The 27401-nt window shown below is 37.3% G+C and overlaps 1 protein-coding gene and 1 pseudogene across 4 annotated transcripts in view; one reads left to right on the forward strand and one right to left on the reverse strand.

The window, feature by feature from the left end:
• The window catches only part of Plaa (phospholipase A2 activating protein), a 41731-nt gene extending 27831 nt beyond the window's left edge, over positions 1-13900 (forward strand). For all 4 annotated transcript variants that reach the window (XM_004838364.3, XM_004838365.3, XM_021252933.2 and 1 more), the window contains 5 exons: positions 802-870; positions 5218-5286; positions 7039-7140; positions 8623-8787; positions 13168-13900. In XM_004838364.3, the coding sequence (XP_004838421.1) occupies positions 802-870; positions 5218-5286; positions 7039-7140; positions 8623-8787; positions 13168-13733 (971 nt within the window). In that variant the 3' untranslated portion in view covers positions 13734-13900. The remainder of the gene's footprint in view (positions 1-801; positions 871-5217; positions 5287-7038; positions 7141-8622; positions 8788-13167) is intronic.
• Positions 3992-4569, reverse strand: LOC106008801 (adenylate kinase isoenzyme 6 pseudogene; annotated as a pseudogene).
• Positions 13901-27401: the final 13501 nt, after the last annotated feature.

Consider the following 27401-nt stretch of genomic DNA (forward strand, 5'->3'; position numbering starts at 1 on the left):
CAGGACAGGAGTGAACACATATTGCTGTACTGTATAAGCTATATTGTGGGATGAAGGACAGGTATTAAAGCAGTTGGGTCTGTCTGGAAAGCTAGCAACTACGTGGCTTGTTTTGCTTTTTGAATACTAACTTTATAAGCATCCTTACATATTGTTTTGAGGATGACCTTGTTATTTTCTGAGGTACCAGCAAAACATATTCTCACACATCACACACTTCTAAATGTGTAAACAGAAATCGGTTCCCTTTGTAGTACTCATCCTCTTTGTAATTCTATTCTCCAGTGGTAGATTGTAAGCTTCAGTAAATACAAGGAATTTTTTTCTCTGCTGGATCTCCAGCACTGAGTAAAATGTTTGACACATGAATTAATGAAGCAGGACTCCTTTAGAAGGTTAACATTAATGCCTGTGGTTTTGATAGCAGCTGTAACAGCAAGGATTCTTTTAAATTTGTATAGAATTTTTGTAAATTTGAACAGAGATAGGAATTGAAAATTATATATATATATAATTTAGGTCAGAGATTATCTGCAATTCTCTTTTCATATTTGAATTGTTATTTTAACGTTTATATCCTGGGGTTAAGAGTTTAAAAAGCATTGAAAAAGCAAAACTTGGAGAATCACTGAAATTTTAGTTTTTTCTAGCTATACTTTTGACTATAATTTCTGTCCTATCATGTGACCCCTTGCTCTTCAGTTTTTCTGAAAGCTTAGATTCTTTTAGTGTAAGCATTGTGCTGTTTATGAAATTCAAAATCTTGGCATACTTAACCTTTTCCTTGTTTGGCATGTGTAGGTGGTGGTCGGTATGTGCCAGGCTCTTCTGGATCTTCCAGTACAGTGCCAACAGCAGATCCTTTCACAGGTGGGATACACTTTTGGTTAATACATCCTTCACTAAATAAATAACATTTTGCAGTATATGGCTTTGCATCTTAGAGATATTAATTCAGTAACTAATAATTCCCTTACCTATATTTTCAATTCCAATCAGTGTCTTTTTCTTTAACTTCTAACTTTTGCCTTTTTCTAGAGTGCTTTTGTAGATTGTCTCATGACTTTTAAATGGCATATTATTAGATCTTGTCATTCTTCCTGCCAGGGAAGCAGAGTAGTTAACCATACAGGTTTTAGAGTCAGACAGATCTTGGTTCAAAACCTGGCTCTCCCACTTACTTGCTATCAGAAGTCAGCAAGGTATTTAACATGCCTGAGCCTTTTTTTTTTTCATTTGTGATAATAGATAATAGGGAATCTACCAATCACAAACAGAAAAAGGTGTGTGAGTCCTTGTTATTAGATGGAGGAGTGGAATCAAGACATCTGTCCAGTCATATTTTGACTTAGCATGGAAGGAGACATTCTACCCAGAGACCCAAGATTACTCTTCCTAAATTATTAATGACTTTCTTGAAGCATTCAGAGTGAATTAATACTTACTGAACTATGCAAGCCTCAGAGTCAGCATTATTGGGGAAAAATTACAGAGTTGAACTTTAATGCAGCTGAAGAAATTTCTATTTTCAGAATGGCTCTTGATATCTTTTGTGATGCTGTTGTTGGATCTTCAGACAGAGTACCTGGATAATATACTCAATTTGGCAAGAGATTCATAGCCTTTATGGAATTCACTGTCCTTGCAAACTTGACAGTGTGGCCTGTACAAATGTCAAACTACAATTATCTCTTAGGCATTGATTGGGCCAACACACAGCCTTAAATCATATTAACTTTCCCGTTGCTGGTACATAATGTATCGTAACATATATGATACACACCACTTCAGGAAAGTGATATTTTGCTTTACAGTTTTAGTGGATTCAGTTCATGGTCTGCTGACGTCATGACAGAATGGCTTGGAGGAGGAAAGCTCTTTACTGCTTAGCACCCAAGAAACAGAGAGAAGGGAGGAGGTAGGGACAAGAATACACCCTTCTAGATCACACCCCTAATGATCCAACTTTCCTAAAGAGACCCTAATAGCACATAAACTACTGAACTCATTAATGGATGAACCCACTGATGAGTACCACACCCCCATGACCCAGACACCTTCCAAACACATGAGACATTTAGGGGATATTTTAAGAACTCTTCTCGACAAATTAGAGGAATCTTTTTTTTTTTGGTAACGGGGATTGAACTCGGGTCCTTGAGCTTGCGAGGCAGGAGCTGGAACCACTGAGCTAAATCCCCAGCCCTAGGGAATATTTTATATCTGAACCATAGCACTCGGTGTCATGAAGTTGTGAATTGCTCTCAGTGAGCTTTTTTCTCCTATGAACGAGTTAGTAGCCCAGATGCAAATGATTATACCTTGTACATTGATAACAAGTATACTAAGATAACTGTCAAGCTAAATAGTGTGATAGTACAATGGCTATGAAGGAAATCTTTGATGATATAATATGATTTCAAGTGGTAATGATCCAAAGAGTGGATAAAATGATGGTTTTATTGGCAGTTCAGGGACAGTGATTCTCTGATCTCATTGGCAGCTTTTTTCTGGAACATGGAGAACATATCAAGGTTCAACCAGTACCAGTAAAATGAAGAGAGTTCCAGGGGCCATCATGTTTTATTGCTGTACAATATGAATAATTCTGAAGATGCAGTTATTATATAGATATGTGAAATAGCATATAAATGCTATGTCTAGGAAAACTGATATCATTAGATCACTGAGCTATACTTGTATAAAAAATAGATAATGGGGCCAGGTTAGATAAAATAGTTAATGGGAACCAGCTCAATGGCTGTGCCACCTGCCTTGCAAGTGCAAGGTCCTGAGTTCGACCTCTGGTACCAAAAACAAAAGATGTTGGGTTCTACTATATTGAGATATGAAAATTAAATGGCATAATACTTGGAAATGTTTAGCAAAATGACTAGAATATATTGAAACCATCAGTATATATCAGTTATTATTGTTGCTGTTGTTCTCCCAACTTTACCAGTAGCAGTGGGGCCAAAAGATTTCACCATCTGACTTACAACTTAAGGTCAATCTTAATTCTTTTCTTTATTAATTTATGTAATCCTTGAATTTATAATGTCCACTGCAATGATCTGGGAAGCTTGTTTAAATTTACATATCTCAATATTCTATCCTAGAGATTCTGATTCACTGGATTGGAGAGGAGGTTATAAATATTTATGCCCTGATTCCTCACTCAGTGATGCTGATTAAATGGTCTTTGGCTTGGTTTAGTGCAAGGTATTATTTATATTTTTGGTAACAGAGATTAAACTTTGGACCTTGCCCTTGTGAGACAGGTGGCGGCACCACTGAGCTAAATCCTGGCTTTTTTTTTTTTTTTGGGTACTGGGGATCGAACTCAGGACCTTGTGCTTTCGAGACAGGTTCGGTGCCACTGAGCTAAATCCCTGGCCCTGCAAGGTATTTTTTAAAGTTTCCTGAAGTGGTGGATTATGTATGGACTCTGGGAATTTGCATATTAGATTATCATCATTCGGGTGGGCAGAGAACACATTTAGAAAAGTAGAGGACTATACTCCTCTCCCTTTTAATAGCTTAATGCCTTAGGCAAGTTACTCAACCTTCCTCTTCTGAATTATGAATTTAGAAATTATGGATTACAAAGCTACCTAATTAAAACTTTAATGAAGATGTGCATATAAAGTGCTTAGTAATCATTGTTTTAATTACTCTTATTTGCATCTTTAGTTTTTAGATTGTTTTTCCCTTGTGTATTGTGCCTGTTATACCAACTCCTAGGTTATATAAACTTAGGTCTAAACAATATTCTTTGAGGGGCTGATCCAGGTTTTTGAATGTCTCCAACTCTTGCTGATTCTCTTTTTTTTTTCCCATTTGATCAGATTTATTGTTTAGCAACTGATGCATATTTTAAATGCCTAATAATAATTGTATTCATTATATTTGTGATTGTTTAACTTTCTCATGGAGAAAAAGAAACCCAGGCACAAAAATACCTGCTGGGCCTTCCATGTAGTTTTGGTTTTTACAGATACTTGGAGGCCGTGTCTACACGGTGGGCAAAGAGGCACCACCCAGTGAGCAGGCACGGGCTGTGAGCTTTGACCCACTGCTCAGTCCATCTCAAGATCTGGTTTATGTTGTCCTCTAGCTCCTCAGGTATATTGCTGGGCAGCTGGTGCACAGTATCTTCCTTGTATGATAATATGGCCTCTTTATAAAGAACTTGAAAAATCTCACACTCGATATTGTCTCCTAGTTTCTTCTCATTATAACCCCTTGTTTCAAGTCTTTTGTACAATATACTGTTATCTGTTCTCAACACAAAAACTGCATGAAACCATCGCTCAGGAAAGAAATCACAACCATGGTAGTCAACAATAACTCCACCTTCTGCCATTTGGTTCTCTAACTCATCAACTACTTTTTCTTCATCTAAAATGGGACACTCATACTCTTCATTGTAGCCATTATATAATGCCCCTTCTCAAGCTACATCACCCACATTAATGTACTTTAGTCCTGATCTGGATGTAAGTTCTTTGCCTAGTGTGGTTTTTCCAACTCCTGGAGTACCGTGATCAGGATGTTCGGAAGCACCATAGTTCCCAATGCCACAGCCCGAGTGTGTCAGCTCGCTCTCTTAGCACACTCTCTTGCTGATTCTCTTGCCGCACTTATTTTTCATGTTTATTTTTCTTTCTCTTTTCAATAAGTTGGGCACAAGTATGATCTGGAATGTGGCTGGGCTGTTGTCATCACATTCCTGACTCTTAACCAAGTCTTACCTGGTTGTGTTGTATGCTAGCACTTGGTCCTATCTTTAATAGAATAGGGTTCACATTTTGTTATGGAAACCTTTTTCTTTGGTCCACTTATATTTCTGTAATTTACTAAACTTTAGACTGTATAAACCGTCTAATGTTTATTTTGACACGTGAGAATTATATTTTTTAGCTTAACATTTATTGGATATTTATACTGGAATATGACACATTTTTCTAAGCATTTTTTTGTATTAAATTTATAACAGCCTGGGATTTAGCACAGTGGTTCCACCGCCTGCCTGCAAACGCAAGGTCCTGAGTTCAATCCCCGGTACCAAAAAAAAAATTAAATTTATAACGTATTTATTGTGTATGAAAAGACACTTCTAAAATGTGACTAATAACGAAATAAGTTCTGTGAAGAAGGAAGTTTTTCATCTTTTTAATTCATACTTTGCTTACTAGGAATATTATTGCATTGTAGGTGCTGGTCGTTATGTGCCAGGTTCTGTAAGTACGACCGCTGCTGTTACTGGAGTTGATCCATTTACAGGTACATAGTTTTAATTTCTCTTTCTTTTAGATTTTTAAAATTCATTGAAACTTTTATTTAATGAAAATAAAATTTGTGTTTTCTTGCTTGTTTTTCATAGTAAATTTTCTTGGTTTGACTTTTAGAATTTGCTCAAAATTTCCTCTTTACTACACATTAGACTAGGGAACTTAATAAAAGTAGGCTCAAACCTAATCTACTGAAGTGGTCACTGATAAAATATTGCTCTATATTGGGGTTTTGGCAAGAATAGTTGTATAATCTGCCAGTGTGATTCCAATACACAACCAGGATCAAAAGCTACTGTTCTGTTGTAAATTCTGGTTCCTAACTACCCTTGCAAAATCTGTTTATTCCAATCTCTCCTTCATTTTTTTCTTAATGTGTCAAGGGTGCAATTCACTGGCCTAGCATGGTGACACACACCTGTAATCCCCACACTCTGGGAGGCTGAAACAGGATTTGAGCCCAGCCCAGGCAACTTAGTGAGGCCTTGTCTCAAAATAAAAAAGGGCTGGGGATGTAGCTCAGTGCAAAGGTCCTGGGTTCAGGTCCCACACAGGGTGTGAGGGGGGAGAGAGATATTGAAAGATTAAAGGTAACAATGCTCCTTTCCATTTTCCAGAAGTTTCTTATAACAGTTTGGTATCATATTATACTGGACCTTAGTCTAAGCTATTATCTCTCTCCTAAATCAATGAAGTAATTAGTCTCCAAATTTGTCTCTCCATGGTGCGTAGGACAGCCAGGGGTCTTTTTACAGTTTATTCTATTTGTGTCCCTTCCCTTATTAAAACACTGAAGTGGAGCCCCATTGAATATTTTCTCTTTCCTCAAATTCCTCTCTGTCTTCCTTCCTGTACTGGCCTATGTCAGTTTTTTGAGCATGCCATGCTATTTTCTGCCTTAGGAGCTTTGAGCACATTGTTCTGCTGTTATACTTGTACTCTTTTGTTACTTGGACCATAGGTTATTGGTTGTTATTGCCCACCCTCATTGCTCACCCCATTCCTACTCTTTTAATTTAAATTTTAAATATAGTATTTACTAATGAACTCAGTACTAACATTTTTTGATCACCCATGTATATTCTTTGCCTGAACACCCACTCTATCATAAACTCTCACTGTGTTCTATACTTTTTCTTTAGAAAGCTTTTCCTTATACAGTACTTGTTTGGATATTTGATTAACATTTGTATTCTCCTTAAGACAACTATAGACTAACAACCAGGAGTGCTAGCAGTGTCTGTATAGCTCATCTTTGGTCATGTCAATAAATACTTTATGTTGCATAAACAGTATTAATTTTGTACACTTACTTCTTGTTTCATCTGTATCTGCCTTTGCCCCTAAGATAATCCATATATAAAAATAATTTTTATTCCTATTTCTGTAAAACATCTTAATTTTACATTAGAACAAAATGGAATATAAATTAAGATTTTAAATGTAAGGAAGATATTAGGTTTAAATTAATACTTTAGTTGCAGTTGCTTTATTCTGTGGACTGTTGCTGAAATTTCATCTTGTTCCAGTTTTTGAGATATCAATAAATATAAATAGTATCCAAAATCTTGTAGAAGATTTATTTTCTTTTCCTCTTTTTTTTTTTTTAGAATTTCAGGTTATTTTTATTGTATGCACCAAGTAGTTGCATATTTCAATAATTTTATGAAAACAGTTATATAATTAGAAAAATCTCAGTTTTTATCACCTTTATTATTTTCATAATCTTCTATTTTGTAAATAGGTAACAGTGCCTACCAGTCAGCTGGATCTAAAACAGTGAATATTTATTTCCCTAAAAAAGAGGCTGTCTCTTTTGACCAAGCAAACCCTACACAAATATTAGGTAAGTCTATTTCAATTAATTTTCTCACTTATTCATAGACTGTTATAGATTTTCTTCTACCATATCAGCAATTAGGTACTTAAATGAATAGAGACTTCTAATGTGATACTACACAGCTGTGTTGACTGCAAATATACAGTCTAGTAATACAGTTTAGTAATGTACCCATAATACATTGTAAGAAGAAGCCTTATACAATTATAGGATAAATGATTTATGGTGATTTTAATGAGGAAAAAAGTACTAGGGAAAAATATAAAGCCCACTTGCTGCCAATCTCTTAATGTTTTCAGAAAAAAATAAAAATGAATAAAACATCTGAAAAAGCAAAGAGCTTATCTTTCAAAAATTAGTAGCCCTTAGAAATAATGAAAGGTCATTTAAAGTTCCCCATTAAAAATGAAACTGCTCAAAAAAAAAAAAAAATTAAACTGCTCTACTTTCTTTGATAGCTTTCTGTTAATTTGTTTTTCTAAAAACAAAGTGACAGTATTTTTTGTGGACTCAGAAATGCTGTCTCTATTTGTTACAAATATCATGCTGAGACTTAATTGAGATAACATTCACACTTAAGTAAAAGGGAGCGTTTTTTGGTCATTATTATACATCATATTATCTTTATAAAAATCACTCAGATTTTCTTTATTTTGGAAAAAGAAGCATATGAACATCTTTCAGACATTTTAAAACTATAAGAGATTTCTAGTTTTTGGCATTTCTTAAATAAATTTTGCTTTCAATAGTTTGTTAATGTTAAAATTTTTAATGCCAAAGAGTCGTGAAATAGGTCCATTTATGATTGATAAAAATTTTAAAATGTTTATCTTCTTTACCTTTCTGATAAGTATTTGGGCTTTTTTTATTCTTGTAAAGATTTTTCAAGAAATGGTATTAGATGACTCAAAGTAGTGGAGATGACAAAGATATAGATATTAAAGATCACTGAAAGGTTTGGAGGAAATTTTGAATATAGGAAGAAAAGACAATTCTAAGTAAAAATTTTAAATAATGTAATGTCAAATATGCATATGAAACTAAGTCAAGTTAAATATTATCAATAGGCATTTAAGTCTTCGACTATTTTTTGATAGCCGTAGAAGTTGACTTAAGTTGGCTAAAAAGTTATGTTTTCATTGGGCAAATAGGAGACTGACTTATACTTTGATCTATATAATATGATACTTCATTGAAACTGTTGGAAATGGTCACAAATATACTTTATTACAAGCAGAAAGATTGAAATGACTGGTAAAGTAAAAATGATCAGGTAAAATAAAAATGATCACAGTAACTTCTCTTTTACCATGTAGTGTTTAGCTTTTAAAAAAAAAGAAAAAGCTTTTTAAGATTTTTATGGTTTTCTTTGACAAATGCCAAGAAAAGTCTTAATGTTGTGCAGTAGAATATTCTTACTGAAAATTTTGACTTTTATATAATCTAACTATAGTTAGATAATTTGGAAGGTTTGGCTTTGGATTCTAGGAAAACTGAAGGAACTTAATGGAACTGCACCTGAAGAGAAGAAGTTAACTGAGGATGACTTGGTGCTTCTTGAAAAAATACTTTCTCTAATATGTGACAGTTCTTCAGAAAAACCCACAGCCCAGCAACTGCAGATATTGTGGAAAGCTATTAACTGGCCTGAAGGTATAAACATGCTTAAAATATTATAAAGCTCTCAATTTTACTGTTGTTTCTCGACTGAGTTAACGTGGATAATTCAAATTGTGAAAAACTTTACTAAAAGAAGTCACTAAATCACTGTAATCATAATCTTGTTTTGAGAATCTGAAGGTACAAGTTGATTGTATATCTTTATCTTAAATGCTTGGGACAAGAAGTGTTGTCCCAACACTTTCAAACTATTGAAAAGTGTTGTAGATTTGGGTTTTTTTCAGATATTGAAATATTTGCATAGCCTGTACCAGTTGATCATCTTTATTCTGAAAATTCCAGATCAGAAGTACCTAAGCAATAAAACCAGACTTCAAATTTTCCTAATAGGAATTTTCAATCTATAATATAAGGGGTGGTTAAAATATACAGTGAACATTCACATTTTTAAAAATTATTACAGTAAAAGACACATTGCCTTTAACCCCCCTCAAAATGCTCCTTCTTGCTTCAAACACATTTTTCCCATAATTCTTGCCACTGAAGCATTTCTTTTTCTTTTTCTTTTTGTACTGGGGATTGAACTTGGGACCTTGTGCTTGCAAGGCAGGTGGCAGAACCACTGAGCTAAATCCCCGGCTCTGAAGCATTTCTGAAGTTCTTTGTGAGTGACTACAAGGTGTGATCAGAAATAATGGTGAATGTTGCTGTCAGGTGCCATCCAACAGAAATGCAGGCTAGTGAAAACATACTGTGGGTCATCATCTACTTTATTCAATGGATTTGCACCATGAGACTTTCTGGCCCTTCCACATAGCAGTATAACCATGAAAGGTAAACATTTTGAATCAGTTCAGTTCATCATGGCAGTCACAGCAGTACAACTAAAGACACTCACAAAAGAGGACTTCCAGAACTGCTTCAGGAAGTGGAAAGAACAATAGGATAAGTGTGTTTGAAGCAAAGGGGGGGAGTATTTTGAGGACAGTTAATGACAGTATGTCTTTTACTGTAACTTCTTAATTTAAACATTCACTGTGTTTTTTCAGTTTTGTGTAATGATTCCCTTACATGCAGTTTGTATATATTTTTTTAGAGCTTTTGTGGATCACCTACAAGCTATCCAAAAAAACTCTCTGTGAGCTATTAACCCTAGGTTGCTTGAATTAACAAATACTTGCTGAAAAGATGTTTTTGTTTTTTGAGACAGAGTCTTGCTATGTAGCCGAAGATGGCCTCAAATTAAAGATCGTCTTGCCTCAGCCTCTAACTGCTGGAATTATAGGCACTTGCTACCACATCCAGCTCCATTTTTATTGTTTTTCTTGGTACCCAGGATCAAACTCGGGACCTTGAGCTTGAGAGGCAGGTGCAGCAGTGCACCTCCCCCATTTTTTTTATGCCACTGATTTATTGGACAAAATTTTTTTTTTTTTACTGAAATGTTCTATATTGTAGATTTCATTGATTACATGATGTATTTATCTCTGTGTTTCCTTCTAATGATACAGTTAGATTTTGGTTTATATATATATATTTGTGAAGATCCTTATAAAGGATGGTGCATACTCCCCTTTATATTATGGAGTACATAATGTTAGAATTACAGTGATAAGATTGTCCAGTGCTTGTATTCTGATGGGATCTACCTAGGCTGTTGATTATAAAGCTCCCACCAACCTGTGAGCATTCTATCACCATGCATTAACTGGAATTCTCTAAATAACTCTCTGTTCAACACTTTGATCTTGTTCAAGATTTTTAAAAGCCAGGGTCCCCACTGCATTCGTTCAGTTCATTATTGAACACTTACTATATGTCAGGCTATTTGATTACTTGAGAGTTTCTTTATTTTATAGCATATTTAATTTTATAGCAATAAATCCAGTGTATATAAATGGAAAAGTCAATATGATTTTCAGAAGTATACATATTTTTAAAAGAACGCATGTGGTTTTTCACGTTTTCTAAAATGACCATGTGTTAATTTTGGTTTTTTTAAAGTTTTTTTAAAATTTATTTTTATTACTATATATTTGTAATACATAATGATCACATTCATCATAGGGAATTTGTACCTGTACATAATGTCTTTTAATTCTTTATTTCTCATTCTCCTCCCCACCCTTCAGCCCTTCTTCCCCTCCCCAATTACAAAAGCTTTGTTTCCATTTTTTCCCTTCTTTTTTTTTTTTTTTTTTTTTTTGGTACTGGGGATCAAACTCAGGACCTTGCGCTTGTGAGGTAGGCACCAGAACCACTGAGCTAAATCCCCAGCCCTCTTTTTTTTTTTTTTTTTTTAAATCCTTTTTCCCTTCCTTCTCTCCCCTCAACCCTCTCCCTTGTTTCTCTTTCCATTTGAACACTTCCCTCTTCCCAATATCTATCATCCGTTTTGCTCCTTATTTACCCTTTAGGTTTCTCACGCAAGAGAAACAATGCCATATTTAAACTTGTGTGTCCAGTTTATTTCACTTAACATTGTGGTCTTGAGGTGCATACATTTTCTTAAAAATGACTCGTTTATCCTTCTTTATGGCAGAGGAATACTCCATTGTATATACATACCACATTTTCTTTATCCATTCATCCGTTGATGAGCATGTGGGCTATTTCCAAGATTTAGCTACTATAAGTTGTGCTCCTGTAAACATGAGTATGCATATATCACTGTGGTATGATGCTTTTAACTCTTTCAGGGAGATACCTGGAAGCACAGCTGGGCCAGATGGAACTAGTTTTAGGGTTTTTTTTTTAGAAATCTTCATACTCATTTCCCTAGTGGTTTTTTCCAACTCACAATCCCAACATAGTGGAGAAGGATTTCTTTTTCCCCACAGCCTCATCAGCATTTGTTATTGGTTGATTTCTTGATGATAGCCATTCTTTCCCCCCTACCCTGTACCGGGGATGGAACTCAGGACCTTGCTCTTATGAGGCAGACAGAGTGCCACTGAGCTAAATCCTTGGCCCAATGATACCCATTCTTTCTGGAGTGAGGTAGGAACTTGGTATTGTTTTAATTTATATTTCTTGAATGACCAGTGATGTTGAACATTTTTCATATGTTTATTTGCTATTTGTACTTCTTCATCTGAGAGATGTCTATTCATTTCTGATCCCCATTTTTGGATTGGGTCTTTAAATTTGAGAGGTCTGATTTTCTTTAGTTCTTTATATATTGTAGATGTTAGTCCTTTGTCTGAGAGATAGCTGGCAAAATTTTTCCCATTCTATATATTGTCTCTTTACTCTGTTGATCCATTTTGATTTTAGTTCAGTGTATGGTGAGAGACACAGTTTTAGGTTTAATTTTTGGAAATCCAGTTTTCCCAGCACCATTTATTAAAGAGGCTATCTTTCTTCCAGTGAAGGTGTTTAGACTCTTTGTCAGAGATAAGGTGGCTGTTCACAAGCGCAAGGCCCGGAGTTCAATCCCTGGTACCAAAAAAAAAAGAGAGAGATAAGGTAGCTGAGTGTACTTGGAGAGCATTGTTTCTGGATCTCCTATTCTGTTCCATTGATGGTCAGATCTGTTCCTTTGCTAATACCATGCTGTTTTTATCACTGTAGCTTTGTAATATAACTTCAAATTGGAGAATGTGATCCCCCCTGCCTTGCTCTTGCTGCCCAAAATTGCTTTTGCTATTCTGCATCTCTTCCATATGCATTTTAGGATTGTTTTCTCTAGTTCTGTGAGGTATGCTATTGGCATTTTGATTGGGATTGCATTAAATTTGTGTAACAGTTTTGGAAGTATGGTCATTTTTACTATATTGGCTCTGGCTATCCAAGAACAAGGGATGTCTTTTCATTTTCTGATACTGTCTTTGAACGCTTTTTCAGAGTACAGTAGTTTTCAGTGTAAAGGTCTTTTACTTGTTCATTAGACTGATTTCTAAATATTTCATTTTTCTTGATGCTATTGTGAAAAGTGTTGTTTCCCTGATTTCTGTCTCAGTAAGTTTGTTATTCATATATGGGAATGCTATTGATTTTTGAGTGTTGACTTTGTATCCTGCTAAGCTACCAAATTTGGTTATTAATTCTAGGGGACTTTTGGTAGAGTTTTTAGTCTTCTATGTAGAGTATCATGTCATCAGCAAATAGTGATAATTTAACTTCTTCCTTTCCTATCCATATTCCTTTTATTTTTTTCCTCTTATTTAACTGCTCTGGCTAATGTTTCTAGAACTATATTGAATAAGAGTTGTGATAGTGGGGATCCTTGTCTTGTTCCTGATTTTAGAGTGAAAACTTTCAGTTTTTGACCATTTACTATAATGATGTTAATTTTAGTATGATATGTTAATTTTGTAGAGGGGAAATAAAAGCCTTGAAAGTTGAGTAAAAGTCATGTGGAATTTTCTAGATTTTCTAAAATATTAATTTTTGAAATTTTCTTTTTAACAGACATTGTGTTTCCTGCACTGGACATTCTTCGATTGTCAATTAAGCATCCCAGTGTGAATGAGAACTTTTGCAATGAAAAGGAAGGGGCTCACTTCAGCAGACATCTTATCAGTCTTCTGAACCCTAAAGGAAAGCCAGCAAACCAGCTACTTGCTCTCAGGACTTTTTGCAATTGCTTTGTTGGCCAGGCAGGACAAAAGCTCATGATGTCCCAGAGGGAATCACTAATTTCCCATGCAATAGAACTGAAATCAGGGAACAATAAGAACATTCATATTGCTCTGGCTACACTGACCTTGAACTATTCCGTTTGTTTTCATAAAGACCATAACATTGAAGGAAAAGCTCAATGCTTGTCAGTAATTAGCACAATCTTGGAAGTTGTACAAGACCTGGAAGCCACTTTTAGACTTCTTGTGGCTCTTGGGACACTGATCAGTGATGATTCAAATGCTGTACAGTTAGCCAAATCTTTAGGTGTCGATTCACAAATAAAAAAGTATGCCTCAGTATCAGAACCAGCTAAAGTAAATGAGTGCTGTAGATTTATCCTAAATTTGCTGTAGCAATGGGGAGAGAGACTGAGATTAGTTTAGTGGTCTTTTTTTCTTATATTTTACATGACTGGTTACAGATAATAAAAGGAAAAGGAATACTGTGGATTAAGTACAATTTCAGAACTTGTAAAGTGGTGGGGAGGGGAGAAAACGGAGAAATAAAATTTTTGCACTGATGAACTGTGAGATTTTCCTGTATATGGGTAGGTTTTCAAGGGCTTGGAAACAAATTAAGAACTATAGTCAACACAACTCCAAGGGCATTTTCCACCTTCCTGTAGCCACTCAGGAGAGCATTAGTGCTGTCTTTCTATAACCTGTTTTTACTGCTTCTGTGCACCAAATTCTAATTGTTGGTGGCTTTTATTTAACTTTTGTGCTTTCATTGTTGATTTTTTTTTTTTTTTTTGGTACCAGGGATTGAACTTGGGTCCTTGCGCTTGCACAGCAGGCGATGAAACCATTGAGCTAAATCCCTGGCCCCATTGTTGAATTTTGTAACAGCCTGGACATTTTTTTTTTTTTTTTTTTTTGGTACCAAGGATCGAACTCGGGTCCTTGCGCTTGCGCAGCAGGCGACAAAACCACTGAGCTAAATCCCCGGCTCAGCCTGGACATATTTACAGGTCTTATTTTTAGGATTTACTTTAATTTTTTAAAATTAATTTTGTTACAAATTATTTATGTATTGAAAAGATATAGAATAATTTGGTTTAAGTCATCTGTAAATAGAAAATATATTTGATGACATTTTTAGATGAAAAACAAATTAGTAAGCTGAGTTAAATCACACATCAATTCAGACAAGCCCTCAAATTAATTACAGATTAAATCTAGTTTGTTTTCTCCTTGACTATTGGAGATAACTTCATTTTTCACTTTAGTTTTGATATTTAGTCATTTATTTTTGGTCATTTTAATTATTTCAAAGGGAATCTGGACCATGTTCAGTTTTATTAGGAAATTGTGAAAGTAAGCATACATCAAACTATATTTAAACATTTAGAGCCTCTCATGTAAAATTAGTATTTTTGAGCCCCCACTACTGTCCCAACAGTATACTGTACAATTTGACATTTAATTTTCAAACTGCTTTAAATGAGAGGTGGTATTATCTCTGTTTTGAAAAGTAAAACACTATAATGAATTGATAAGAGTGAAAAAGAAAAATGACACCAAAAATGTATGTTAACTACTGAAAGGTTATATAGCTTGCCTTGCTACAGTTTCCTAGAGAGGAGGTCGCAGTTAAGAAGAAACCATCTATTATATAATTTATTTGCATCCAAGATAACCTAATTTCTTAAGCATTTTAAGTATTTCTCCCTCTCTTTTGAGGGGGGAGTGGAAAGTGGGGATTGAACCCAGGGAGTGTTGAGCCATATACTCAGCTCTTTTGAGACAGCCTTGCTAAGTTGCCCAGGCTGGCCTTGAACTGGTAATCCTCCAGCCTCAGCCTCCTGAGTAGCTGAGATTATAGGCATCCACAGCCATGCCTGGGAAATATTTTTAAAGTGGGAGAAATCTTTTCACAAAGATGATATTGCCTAAAATATTGAGTAACATTCTTAACATTAATGGTATGAAGAAATACATGGAGGTTCCTTCTTAATGCTAAATTACAGTTTAAAAAAGGACAATTGTTTTTCCTAGTAGGGGAAATCAGAAATCATTCTGATTGTCTATATTGACCCAAGGGAAAGCTTGTGGGATATCAGAAGAGAATGAGTAAAATGTAAATACAGTGGGCGTGTACCTTGCTAAGTATTAAATTGTAATTTCTGTTGTGTACCTGGACTCAATTCTGTTTGCTGCTTCACTTAGATATGTATGCTTTACTTTTTGCTGAAATGAGATTTAGATTGTTACGTCAACATCGAATGGCCAAACTAAGAATTTAACCCAGGTCATTCTGGTTCAGTTACAATACACTGCTTTCTGGTTAACGTGTGCATTCTAGCGTGCAATTGTAAGTACAATTTACCTGCAATATTCCAGAAAACTAGGTACCTTTGAATAATGGTTAGGTATAGTGTTTAAAGAATATTAGTTCACTCTTCAAAATGTAAAGGGTGGCCAATTGTAAACACTCTGCTTTTTATCACTGTTTAAGTTTTTATACCAACTTTTATCATTTCATGTTTGTACAGTTTAGCAAAACTGAAGTCTACTACTTGAAGTCTGATTGTTAAATAGGGGTTTGATATTTCAAAGATTTTTTAATTTATATTTTTCTATGATTCTCTGAATATATTTTTTCTGAATGTAAAAGAAATAAACATTCTTTGAATGAAGGATACACACACGTACACACCCACACCCACACACCAAATAAAAATTGCCTATAGTGTCACTATAGAGAGAATCATTCTTCACATATTAGGGGATAACTGATATGTATGCAAATGTGCTTTTTTTTTTTTTTTTGAAAAACGGTTGTGCCACCCTCTGTTCAATAATGATTTAAAACAATATTTCCACCTTAAGGAATATGTCATATCAGTATACCCATTTCCCATTATCTGACACTTTTCCAAATTTTGGCTATTAAAAATGCAATGCTACGACCAATCTCACAAGAGTCTTACTAGCTCCACATGTTTTACACATGGATTTGGTAGCTTAAGTTAGTGGATTTTTTTACAGATACTGCGGCTAAGTGGAATTAGTGTTCTTCACATTGCTTTTGAAACCCATTGCCAGCAAATGGGCTAATTTACCGTATACATTTTATAACTTCACTTTTTAGATGAATATGTTATCATAGCTTTCTTACATGTATAGCTGGGTTTGACTTAAAAACAATATGTGAGTATACAACTGATTAAATTTTGTTTTTTAAAAATGTTCATTAGTATATATTTGCAATACACAATGGTTACATGTACTATGAGGAGTTGGTACATGTACATAGTCTTTTAAAGCACATGTTGGTACATGTACATGACACATCTTAATTCTTTTTACTTCCCCTCCTCTTCCCCTTCCTCTCCCCTCCTCCATCTCTTGGTCCCTTATTCGTTTGTAAAAGATCTACCTGTTTTCTATTATGTTATTTTGCTCTTTATTTATATTGTGTTTCTCATCTAAGATCTAAGACCATGCAGTATTTAAGCTCATGTGTTTGATTTATTTCACTTAACACTATGGTCTCAAAGTATATACATTTTCCTTAAAGTCTCAAGTTTATCCTCCTTTATAGCAGAGTTGTAGCCCACTATGTATGAATACCACATTTTCTTTATCCTTCATCTGTTAATGGGTATATAGGCCACTTCCAAGATTTAGTTATGAATTGTGCTGCTATAAATGGATATGCATATATCACTAATATGATGTCTTTAACTCTTTTGGGAAGATACCTAGAAGGGAAATAGCTGGGTTGAATGGAATTTCTAATTTTAGTTTTCTGAGGAATCTCCATACTGTTTTCCACAATGGTTGGACTAGTTTACACTCCCACCAACAATGTAGAAGTGTTCCTTTTTCCCCCACAGCCTATCCAGCATTTGTTATTATTTGATTCTTTCTGGAGTAAGATGGCATCTTAGTGTTGTTTAATTGGCATTTCTCTAATGAGCAGAGATATTGAACATTTTTCATGTATTTGTTGGCCATTTGTGCATCTTCTGAGAAGTGTGTTTAGGTTGCTCGGTTTTTGATTGGGTCTTTTATTGGGGGATCTAATTTGTTTTGAGTTTTTTATATATTCTAGATAGCTCTCTAACCGAGGTGCAGCTGGCAAAAAAAATTCCCCATTCTGTAAGTTGTTTCTTCATTTTTGATTGTTTCTTTTGCTGTTGAACATCTTAACTCTATTTTCATCCCCTTGTCCTGCTCTCCCACCCCTCCCTCCATCTCTTGATCCCCTTTGCTAAATTTTTTCTCTTCTTTATAATTTTCACAAATGATGGAAAAAGCATCGCTAAAAGTCGATGGTTTTCAAAGACAATTCTGGGTATAAGAGTGGGAGGTAGGTTTTTTAGCAGTTACCACTGTGTATCTTACGGTTATTTTGTGAGGAAATAATAAAATGAACCATTGACCATCTGTTGTTATAGAGGTCGTGAGAGATAAATTACCCATTTGAGATTAGATAATATTCAGTCTTTTTAGAAAGTAATTTTAATCTTATTTCTAATGCATTTTCTTAAGGAATTTTTTTTTCTGGTACTGGGAATCGAACTCGGGTCCTTGCGCTTGTGAGGCAGGCGGCGGAACCACTGAGCTAAATCCCCAGCCTCTGATGCATTTTCTTTATGTGCAGTATAGTTGTAATTATAAATACAATTTCGAAGACTTTTTTTTTTTTTTTTGGCTGTACTGGGGATCGAACTCAAGACTTTGCACTTGCAAGGCAGGCGTAGTGCCACTGAGCTGGATCCCCATCCCTTGAAGACTTTTAATTTAACGTTTTTTCTTGTAAGTTGAAAATATCTTAAGTAAAAAATGTATTTAATACTCTAAACCTACTGAATGTTGTATCTTAGCAACACAACACACTGTAGGGTATTGGCTGTTTACAATCGTGATTGTGTGTCTGACCAGGCTGTAGCTCACTGCAACTGACCTGCATCATGAGAGTATCTTTCCACATATCCTTAGCCCATGAAGAGTTCAGAATTTGAAGTAGGGTTTCTACTAAATGTAATATTGCTTTCACACCATTATAAAGTAAAAAATTTCAAATTGAACCATCATAATTTGGGGACTATATAAATTCTATAATTGTTAATATTTTGTCATAAGTGTTCACTTTTCTCAAATTACTTAAAAATTTAAGTTGGAGATATTACATTGACTAAGCAATTCAGTATGCATCTTCTAATAGGGCATTTTAAAGAACATTCCTTATAGCTGTAATATCGTTTAAAAATTCAGTAATGGGGCTGAGGATTTAGCTCAGTGGTTCCGCCGCCTGCCCTGCAAGCGCAAGGACCCGAGTTTGATCCCTGGTACCAAAAAAAAAAATTCAGTAATATCTCTAGCCCATATTTCAAATTTCCTTATTTTCCCTCAGAATATCTTTTATAACTTTTGCTTTAAAAGGATCTAGTCTAAATAATTGAACCAAGGTTTACATCCTGTATTACTTGGCTATGTCTCTTTAGAAAAGACTCATTTTTAAAATGCCATTGAGTTTTTTGAAGAGTCTAGGCTACTCTAGAATGTGAAGCACCACACATTAAAAAAAATTCCTATAATCATTCTATATTAGCTATTTAATAAATCACTCTAAAACTTAATGGCTTAAAAACAACACAGAGGAGGAGTACAGCTCAGGGCTAGAGCTCTTGGTTAGCATGTGTGAGGTACTGGATTCAATTGCCAACACACAAAGCAACAGAAGCTCCATACATCTTCTATCTTGTGGGTCAAAATCCTGGCACAGCTGATGAGTGACTCTCAGTTTTAGATAAGGCTGTAATCAAGGTATTAGTCTAGGTGGAACATTTAAAGGTTCCACTGGGGAAGGATCTGTTCTCAAGGATTCAGTTCTGGGGACTTTGGATTGAGGGCCTCAACTATTCCCTAGCTGTTGACCATCCTAGGTTTTTGTGCCAACATGACAACTTCATCAAAGCCAGCAAAGAAGAGGGGTGGCTAACAGTAGTGTCTTAGTCCCTTTTCTCATCGCTGAGACACAATACCTGACACCCTTGAGTGCCTGAGGCTTTGGGAGGACATTTGGATATAAGACATAACATTCCACCCCTGACCCTCAAAACATGTATACACATCTCTTTATGCAAAATACAATTAGTTTATCTCTAAGAATTGCCAATCTTAACAGTTCTAGCCTTTCTCAAAGTCCGAATCCAAAGTCTGCTCAGACTTAAGGCAAACTTTTAGCTGTGAGCCCCTGAAAATACCAAAATGTTAAACACAACATACATTGGTACAAGATAAACATTTTCATTCCAGAAGGGAGGAATATGGAGATTAACACCAGTGGAACCAAAGAAAGAGTGAAACCCAGAAGGACAATAACTGTAGTTCCTTGTCCAGCACCTAGAGCAAGCCGTGGTAAGATGAGAATTCTGAAGTGGTTGGGTGGCCTCATCTCTGTTATTGCTGGTTGGTGTAGCTCTCACGGCATCCGCCTTGGGCTGGCTTTGCTTATTGCTATTTTGGCAAAAATATAGGTACCTAGGTATAATGGTGCATGCCTGTAATCCCAGCTACTTGGGAGGCTGAGGCAGGAGAATCTAAATTCAAACCCAGCCTGAGCAACTCAATGAGACCCTGACTCAAAAAAGAGCCGGAAATGTAGTGCAAAGATCCTGGGAGTCTTAGTTACTTTTCCTGTTGCTGAAACAAAAATATCTGACACCCACAAGTTAGAAGAAAGGTTTCAGTCCATAGTTGGCTGGTTCCATGGTGGGACAGCATTGCAGAGGGGCATTGCAGAGAAGAGACAGTCCATGGCAGAGCAGGCAGAAGGCAGCAAGTGAAGAAGCAAGTCTCCCTTTTTATCCCATCCAGGCTACCTGCCTTTTAGATAGTGCTGCTCACATCCTGGGTGGGCCTTCCCACTACCCACACCCTGAACTATGCTAAACCAATCAGTGGGCTAATTTAGTACCACACACCCTAGATTCAGTATCACACACCCATGACCTCCCCAAAACCTCACCTGAGTGCATGAGGCTTTGTGGGGACATCTAGATACAAGCCATAACACTGGGTTTAATACCAAGTACCATGAAATATCACAAAAAGTAAATAAATTGATAGGGCTGGAATTGTAGTGTAGTGGTAGAGCACTTAAATGTAATGCATGAGCCTCTGAGTTCAATCCCCAGAACCAAAAAGAAACAAAGCACTCTAGATTTGTTTTTCTATTTTGACTTGATTACATTGTATTCTATCTGAGTTTCCTTAAGGAATAAAATAGTTTTCAAAATAAACTGAACACTGGAAGCTTTAAAGAGGGGAAAACTAAGTTCCTATTGTAAAACATAACCTGCTATTTATCATAGGAACAAAATGAGATGCTGAGGTTTAAAACTTGTCTGTGACACGCACCAGTCTCGCAGGGACCCACATCAAAGAAGAACATCGTAAGGACTTTCTCTCAGCCTGAAGGTGCACATAAAGGCTAATCACCTAGCACTTTGAGTACCCCGACTCAACAGGTAACTTTCTATGAGTTTCTGAAAGTGTAAAAAGTAAGATTGACTCAAGGGTGACACCTTGAGGAGTTAAATTCAAAAGCAGCATAGTTGACAAATCTGCTCAATGCTAATGATCAAAGCAATCTAAATTAGAGGAACGAGCCTGAGTTTTTTGTCGAAAAACATGAGAATACAGATGGATTTCTGTACTTATGGAACTTTATCTTGATGATACTTAGAAAAATGGGTCCACAAAAACCTGGGACTAGTCCATAGAGGGGTACCAGCCTCAACGGCCCAAGTGGGTATTTTTGAAATTCCAAAATTGATTTGCATACTCACTTGTAAAAACTTGATTTAAAACAAAACATAAAGAGTAGGAAAGTTACTTTTAATAGTACCTGGAGATATACAAAAGAAATTCTGGTAGATAAGTCCCTCTCCAGGAATGAATAAGAAATTGTGGAATTATTTCAGGAAAAAAGGGAAGATGTCTGAATTTAAAAAGTTTCAGAAGCCTTTGCCACTTTCACCACTCCCCTCTTACCTCCTAACCACTCCACAACCACTCCTTTAGCTCTCTTTTGTCAGAACTTCATGTCCCCATTTACCCTCTCTTCCTACTCCATTTCCTCTGAAGGAAATTCTACATTCTCTTCCTCCTCCAGACAAAATGCAACCTGTTCCAAGTCAGGTCCCTGAGACTTCTCTTTTGGCTTCTCTTTTCCAGGAAAAAAACAGTTGCCATAGAGGGGCACCAGACTTAGTATATGAATTATGGGACAAATCTGAAATTAAGGGTATTGTCAGAGATTTTCTTGATTCACCCAAGGACCCTATAGGATGTGTCAGAGAATGTGACCTAAATATCCAAACCTATGATCCAGGGTTTTTTGACATTTAATAATTGGTCATGTGTTAGTCTCTGAAGGAAGGGCTAAAGAATGATTTAAAAAGGTAAATTGGAGCCAGGTGTGGTAGTGCATTCCTGTAATCCTTGAACTCTGGAAGGCTGAGGCAGGAGGATCGAAAATTCAAACCCAGCCTGGGCATTCAGCAATTGGTGAGATCCTGCCTCAAAATTAAAAAAAAAAAAAAAAAGATGTGTAGAAGGGAGAGGGGGATCCTGGGGATGTAGCTCAGTTTGAAGGCCCTGGGTTCATTCTCCAGTACCAAAGAAAGAAAAAGAAAAGGTAAACTGGAATAATCCGTTAGAGGATTTTACCAGTGTGGAAACAAAAAGTTGTAACTGAGTTAATCACGTGACAAGGGCGCTTCATGATGTCATACCTCAAATTTTCCAAAAGGTAGCGAGTTGGAACAACAATATAAACAAATCCAGTTGAATCTATCCTTGATTATTATCAACATTAGAAAAAAACTTTGAAACAATATCATGTAACAGCTGAAGCCAGTTTCCAAAATTACCAAAATGGTACATTTACAAACTCTAATCTTTTAAATGGACTAGATGATAAACTGGTCATTTTAGTCAAAAGACATCAATGTAATTAGGAGACCACTTGAGATAGGAGTTAGGGCATGGCACAGTTGGCTGGGAAGATAAGCAGGACTAATTGCAAGATCCCAGGAGCACTTATGTAGAGCTTCCCATGGCTTCCCATGAGATGTGGATGACATAAAAGAGACGAGAGGTCATGAGGAACCTGCTTTCTTGACTCTTCACGGTGGCCCACTTTGTGTCTTCTAGACCAGGATGTGCTTTTATTTTTGCTCTCTTGTTCTGTCCAAATTCACCCTGAAGAGCCAGTTTTTCCCTTATTCCTTCACCCCTCACTTTTCAAATAAACTTTTGGCACCATATTTGGCTTGTCTCATTCAATTCGAGGCAAGAAGGACCCGGAATATGTTTAGTTGGTGAGCAATTTCTAAAGGAACTACCCAATGGCACATTTACATCCATGCCTTTATTAATCCAGTTGATCAACTTTGAATGAATCTTCAGAAAAAGGGGGAAAGCAAAGGCTTCTAAAATAATGAATCTGCAGCTTTAACAGCTGACCAATCAAACAGCCTGTGGCCAAACCAAGCCCTTTAATGAGAAAAGATAATTTAATTCCCTTTTTATCAAAAAAGAGCATGCTGTTATTGTGAAAGTCCATGACACCTTAAAAGGGACTATAGAAAATTCAAACAACAGGGAAGATTAATAGAGGAACAGGGTGGCTCTGATGAAATGGAGATTTTGTATTTCTCCTCAGGGGAAGTGGAAGCTTATATAAATAGAGAACAGACTTGTACCCTTGTACATACTGACTTGTGCCATGTACTCACCCCACCGTATTATATTGCCCTTTTCCTAGAAGTAATAACCATATACAGATGGTGGGGATTTCAAATGGAGCTACTACTATACATAAACCCCAACCTACAAACTCCAGCTGGACTTTCGCTTTCAGCTTGGAGGAGGTCAAAATACAATTTTCTTCATTTGTTCCAAATCTGGGTTCATCTAACACACCAGTTACTTCCACACCACCAATTTCCATCCAAGTGAAATAAAAGTTGTGTGCCTGAGGTGCCCCAGTGGCACCACATCTTCTCTGGTCCTTAAGATTGCCCAAACAGCTTGGTGATATTGCAAAGGGAACTGGTGTCTGGGAGGATCTGATGATTACAGTGAAAGTGATCATTCAGAAGAGACAGGCCTAGACTTGAGGTGGTGCCTTCTGCCTCTGCCTTGATCATCAAAGCCCTCAAGGAGCCACCAAGAGACATAAACAGGAAAACATTAAGCACAGCTGAAATACTGCTTTTGATGAAATTTTCAACATTGCCTGACAGATGAGTCACCAATCTTTAGCCAGAAAATGTTCTGGAAACATTACAGAGATCCTGGGGCTTTCTCAGTCCATAGGCTTCAATGTTGTAGGTCTTCACTATCATGATGTTGTAGATGACATCAGCATTGGTGCAGTATAATGCCCAGATCGTCAAATAGTACAAGAGGAAATATTTCAACAAAAGATCATCTGACAAAAAAAAAATCCAAGTGGTATTATTAGGCAGTTTATATCCCTTCTTGCTATTCCTTTGGCTCATATATACCTCCTTGGTGAAGATTTTTTAGAAACCTACAATATTCATGCTTCTTTCTCTTTAAAGAGGAAAATGCTTTTGGAAATGGAACAAGAAAAGCAGGACAAAAACAAAGATGAAAGGGACATGGTATAAATTCAAATCCAACAAGATTTTTCTGAGTCTAAACTGATAAACAATACTTGTACTGTCTTAAACACTGCTGGATTTTTTCGTAGTCTTAAATTATCCACAGACAGTAGAAAAATTATCTTGATACCCCTATTAAAGTTGAAGCAAGCCTGCATAAGTCACTATCTAATATAAAATAGTATTTCCTAAAACCAGAAGCTATATGAGAATTAGACCAATTGTTGCAGTGTGCAACTGTGGTGGTATAGAGAATGAAAGATTACTTGGATACCAGACTTAGTTCAATCACTGAGAATCATGGAGGGGCTCCTGCTTCTTCAGCATAAGAGGACCTCATGGGAACACCCCTGAACTGAAACTTCTGTGGCTTTTTATTTGTAAATCAAGGACATGAGAACAAAGATACAGAAGAAAAAAACTTGCAACAATTGTATAGGAGTTTTGGTCAATGGTCAGGGATGGAAAAGGATGGCCTGCTACATGATGTATGTTAATGTAGTTTAAAGAAACTTATCAGGCTGGAGGCTTATTGGAGGACAGGAGGAACACAATGACCAGAGCAAACATCTTTGAGAATAACCTATTTCTTATTCTGCCATTGTCCTGCAGACGCTCTAAGTTAACCATGCATTCCAGGTGCCTGGGAACTATTGCTCTCATGGTGCCTTTACCTTACACTCATATCAAGCATTCCTCTGGCCATAGTTTCCCATGACCAACAATAAGGGACTATATACAAAAGGCCTAACTATCCTTTGTACTAGCCTCTGCCATATTCCAACCCTTTGGTTAGAAAGCCAAATGGGAAGAGTTGATACTTTGTGCAAGATTTGAGAATAACATGCAGTCGTGTTCTGCTGCAAATGTTATTTTTTAAAAATTGTGATACAGGGCCGGGGATTTAGCTCAGTGGTTCTGGCGCCTGCCTCACAAGTGCAAGGTCCCAAATTCGATCCCCAGTACCAAAAAAAAATTTTTTTGATACAAAGTCTTTGTAAATAGGGAGGGGTGGAGGAGTTGAAGGGAGGAGAGGGGAATGGGGAAAAAATAAGAACCAAAATACATCATGTAAAGGTACAAGTTCCCAGTGATAAATGTAAATGCACTGTATACCTAAAATGTACCAATAAAAGAATTTAAGGAGAAAAAAATTGTGATAAAATACGTATAAAAGAATGGGCTAATTTATTTTGGAGAGTGAAATTTCATGGCATTAATTTTGTTCACACTATTGTGCAGCTATCACCACTGTCTAGTTTTAAAACTTTTCATCTTCCAATAGAAACTGTATTCATTAAACACCAACCCCCCCCCCGCTTCCTTTCCCCTACTAGTCCTTGATAAGCTCAACTCTGCTTTGTATCTCCATGTATTTCTTAGAAGAGGAATCACAACCTTTTCAAGTTTGTTCACATTGTAGAATGTATTGGTACTCCATTCCTATTCATGGCTGAAGAATAATATTCCATTGTGTGTGTGTCTGTAAGAGCTTAGCAGGCAGATCCTGGAGCGATGTCTTTAGAAGATGTCCTTAACATCTTGAGTCTTTTCTTTTTAACACAAGGCAGGGTTGAGCCAGTTTCATGTTTCACTTTTACCACCTTGGCGAAGATCTGCTTCTTCAGGACAAAGTCATAGTAAGCAGTAGAAGTTGTGCCCATCAAGAGACTCCAGGACAAAACTCATGTTGATCATTTCCATATTGGAACTGGAGGAGCCAGCTGAGTGCTTGCATGTGTTAGTGATTTTCTGCTGCCCAAGTAGGGGTCAAACCTGAGCTGTCACAGGACTTTGAGTCAGAGCTACTGCTGGTACTGAGTTCTATATTAGGAGTCTGGAAGCTGGACAGTATATGTGAAGGGCCTCCTCAGGATATATGCCACCCTCACCCCACTCTCTGTTCTCAAGGTGCTGGGCTAGGTACTGGATCAGTCAGAGGGATTGCATGAGAGATCGTTTGGTACCACCTATTTCACAAGGGATAAAACTGAGGCCCAGAGATGTAAGGTGAGGTGACTCACCTCAGTCACAAGGCTGGTCAGCAGTGGGTGGGACCCCAGCACAGCCTCTGTGGCTGTGCAAGCCCATCCTCAGGCCTGTAGCTTCCCTGGTCCTTGTCTACCTGGGTCCAGGCACTTACTTGCTCCAGCACTTAACAATGGCCATTCTCCTCTTGTTCTTGATGGTATTTCTAGTCAATGTGGATGGGGGTGCAGCTCACAGGACAAGCTGTAGCTAGAGGTAGGATGGCTTTGGGGCTGGCAGGAGCTGCACTTGGGCCTCCTTCGCAGAGCTGGCCCGGAAGCTGGAACATGGGTTCCCTAGCTGTCCCCATGCAACAGACTTGACAGGGACCATGGGCTCAGGTTGCAATTTTTCCTGAGCTAGTCTCAGGAGCAGCCTGCCCTCACTGTCTCAGTTCCTGCCCAGCCTCACCTCTTAGCCTTGTTGAGCCACTCCATGCCCAAAATCAGGCCCCACACTGTGCTCTTCAGGTTCGATGCTGTAATTGCCGCAAGCTGGCTGCATCAGCTTGATCTGGTTGATTACCTCAAACTCCTAGGCCAGAGTGGAGGATGGAATGGTGATCGGCCTGGGAGGGTACTAGATGGGAAAGGGCCTGCCTTGCTATAAGGTTCCTCCTTCTCTCATGCCCACCCAGGCTCTTCCCTGTTCTCAAAACTGGCTTCAAACAGACCTTTTTGGGAAGCTGTCCTGGATCCTAACTCCTACCCCTCTCCTAGTAGAACGGCTACTTCTCTTCACACTGTCTCCCCACAAATCAAGAAGAGGGCATAGAGCTGAGTGTCACACCCAGGCACTACACTCTCCTTGAAAGCAGCAGCTGTTCACCTTTCTCCTCTTCTCTAAGTTGATCTGTCTCCCCTAGAAGGCAGAGAGCCAGTGTTCATCAGAAAGCAACCCCGAGGCTTCCTGCCTTAGGCAGCCCTACCACAAGTGCCCACCAGGGATCAGGGCGTGCCCATACCTGGTTGGGGGGCTCTGGACAGCAGGGCAGAAGGTTATGGGTTAGTCTCAGGGATCTTCTACCCCAGCTGTCCGTGGGGACAACAGAGAGGCCGAGGCTTCAAGTGAGAAGATCCTGCTCAACCACCATGTGCCGGAGGGCCCTGCCATACTTTTCTGCCATGGCCACTGCCAGAGGATATGCTATGCACAGCTGTGCCCTGCAGCTCTATGATCAGGCGGTTCTGGGGTGTCCCCAGGTAGGATGGGCATAGTGTTCTCACACACAAGGTGGGCTGCAGGGTTCCCGAGAGTGCTGAGAGTTCAGAGGTCAGCAAAGGAAACTCTCCTCTTAAGCCTCAGGACCTTCCCTCACCCCCAAAGCCCAGCCTTCTGCCCC

This window comes from Heterocephalus glaber, unplaced genomic scaffold (genome assembly GCF_053883595.1).
Source record: "Heterocephalus glaber isolate CG9 unplaced genomic scaffold, H.glaber_assembly_v1.0 deba00001481, whole genome shotgun sequence".
Lineage (NCBI taxonomy): Eukaryota > Metazoa > Chordata > Mammalia > Rodentia > Bathyergidae > Heterocephalus > Heterocephalus glaber.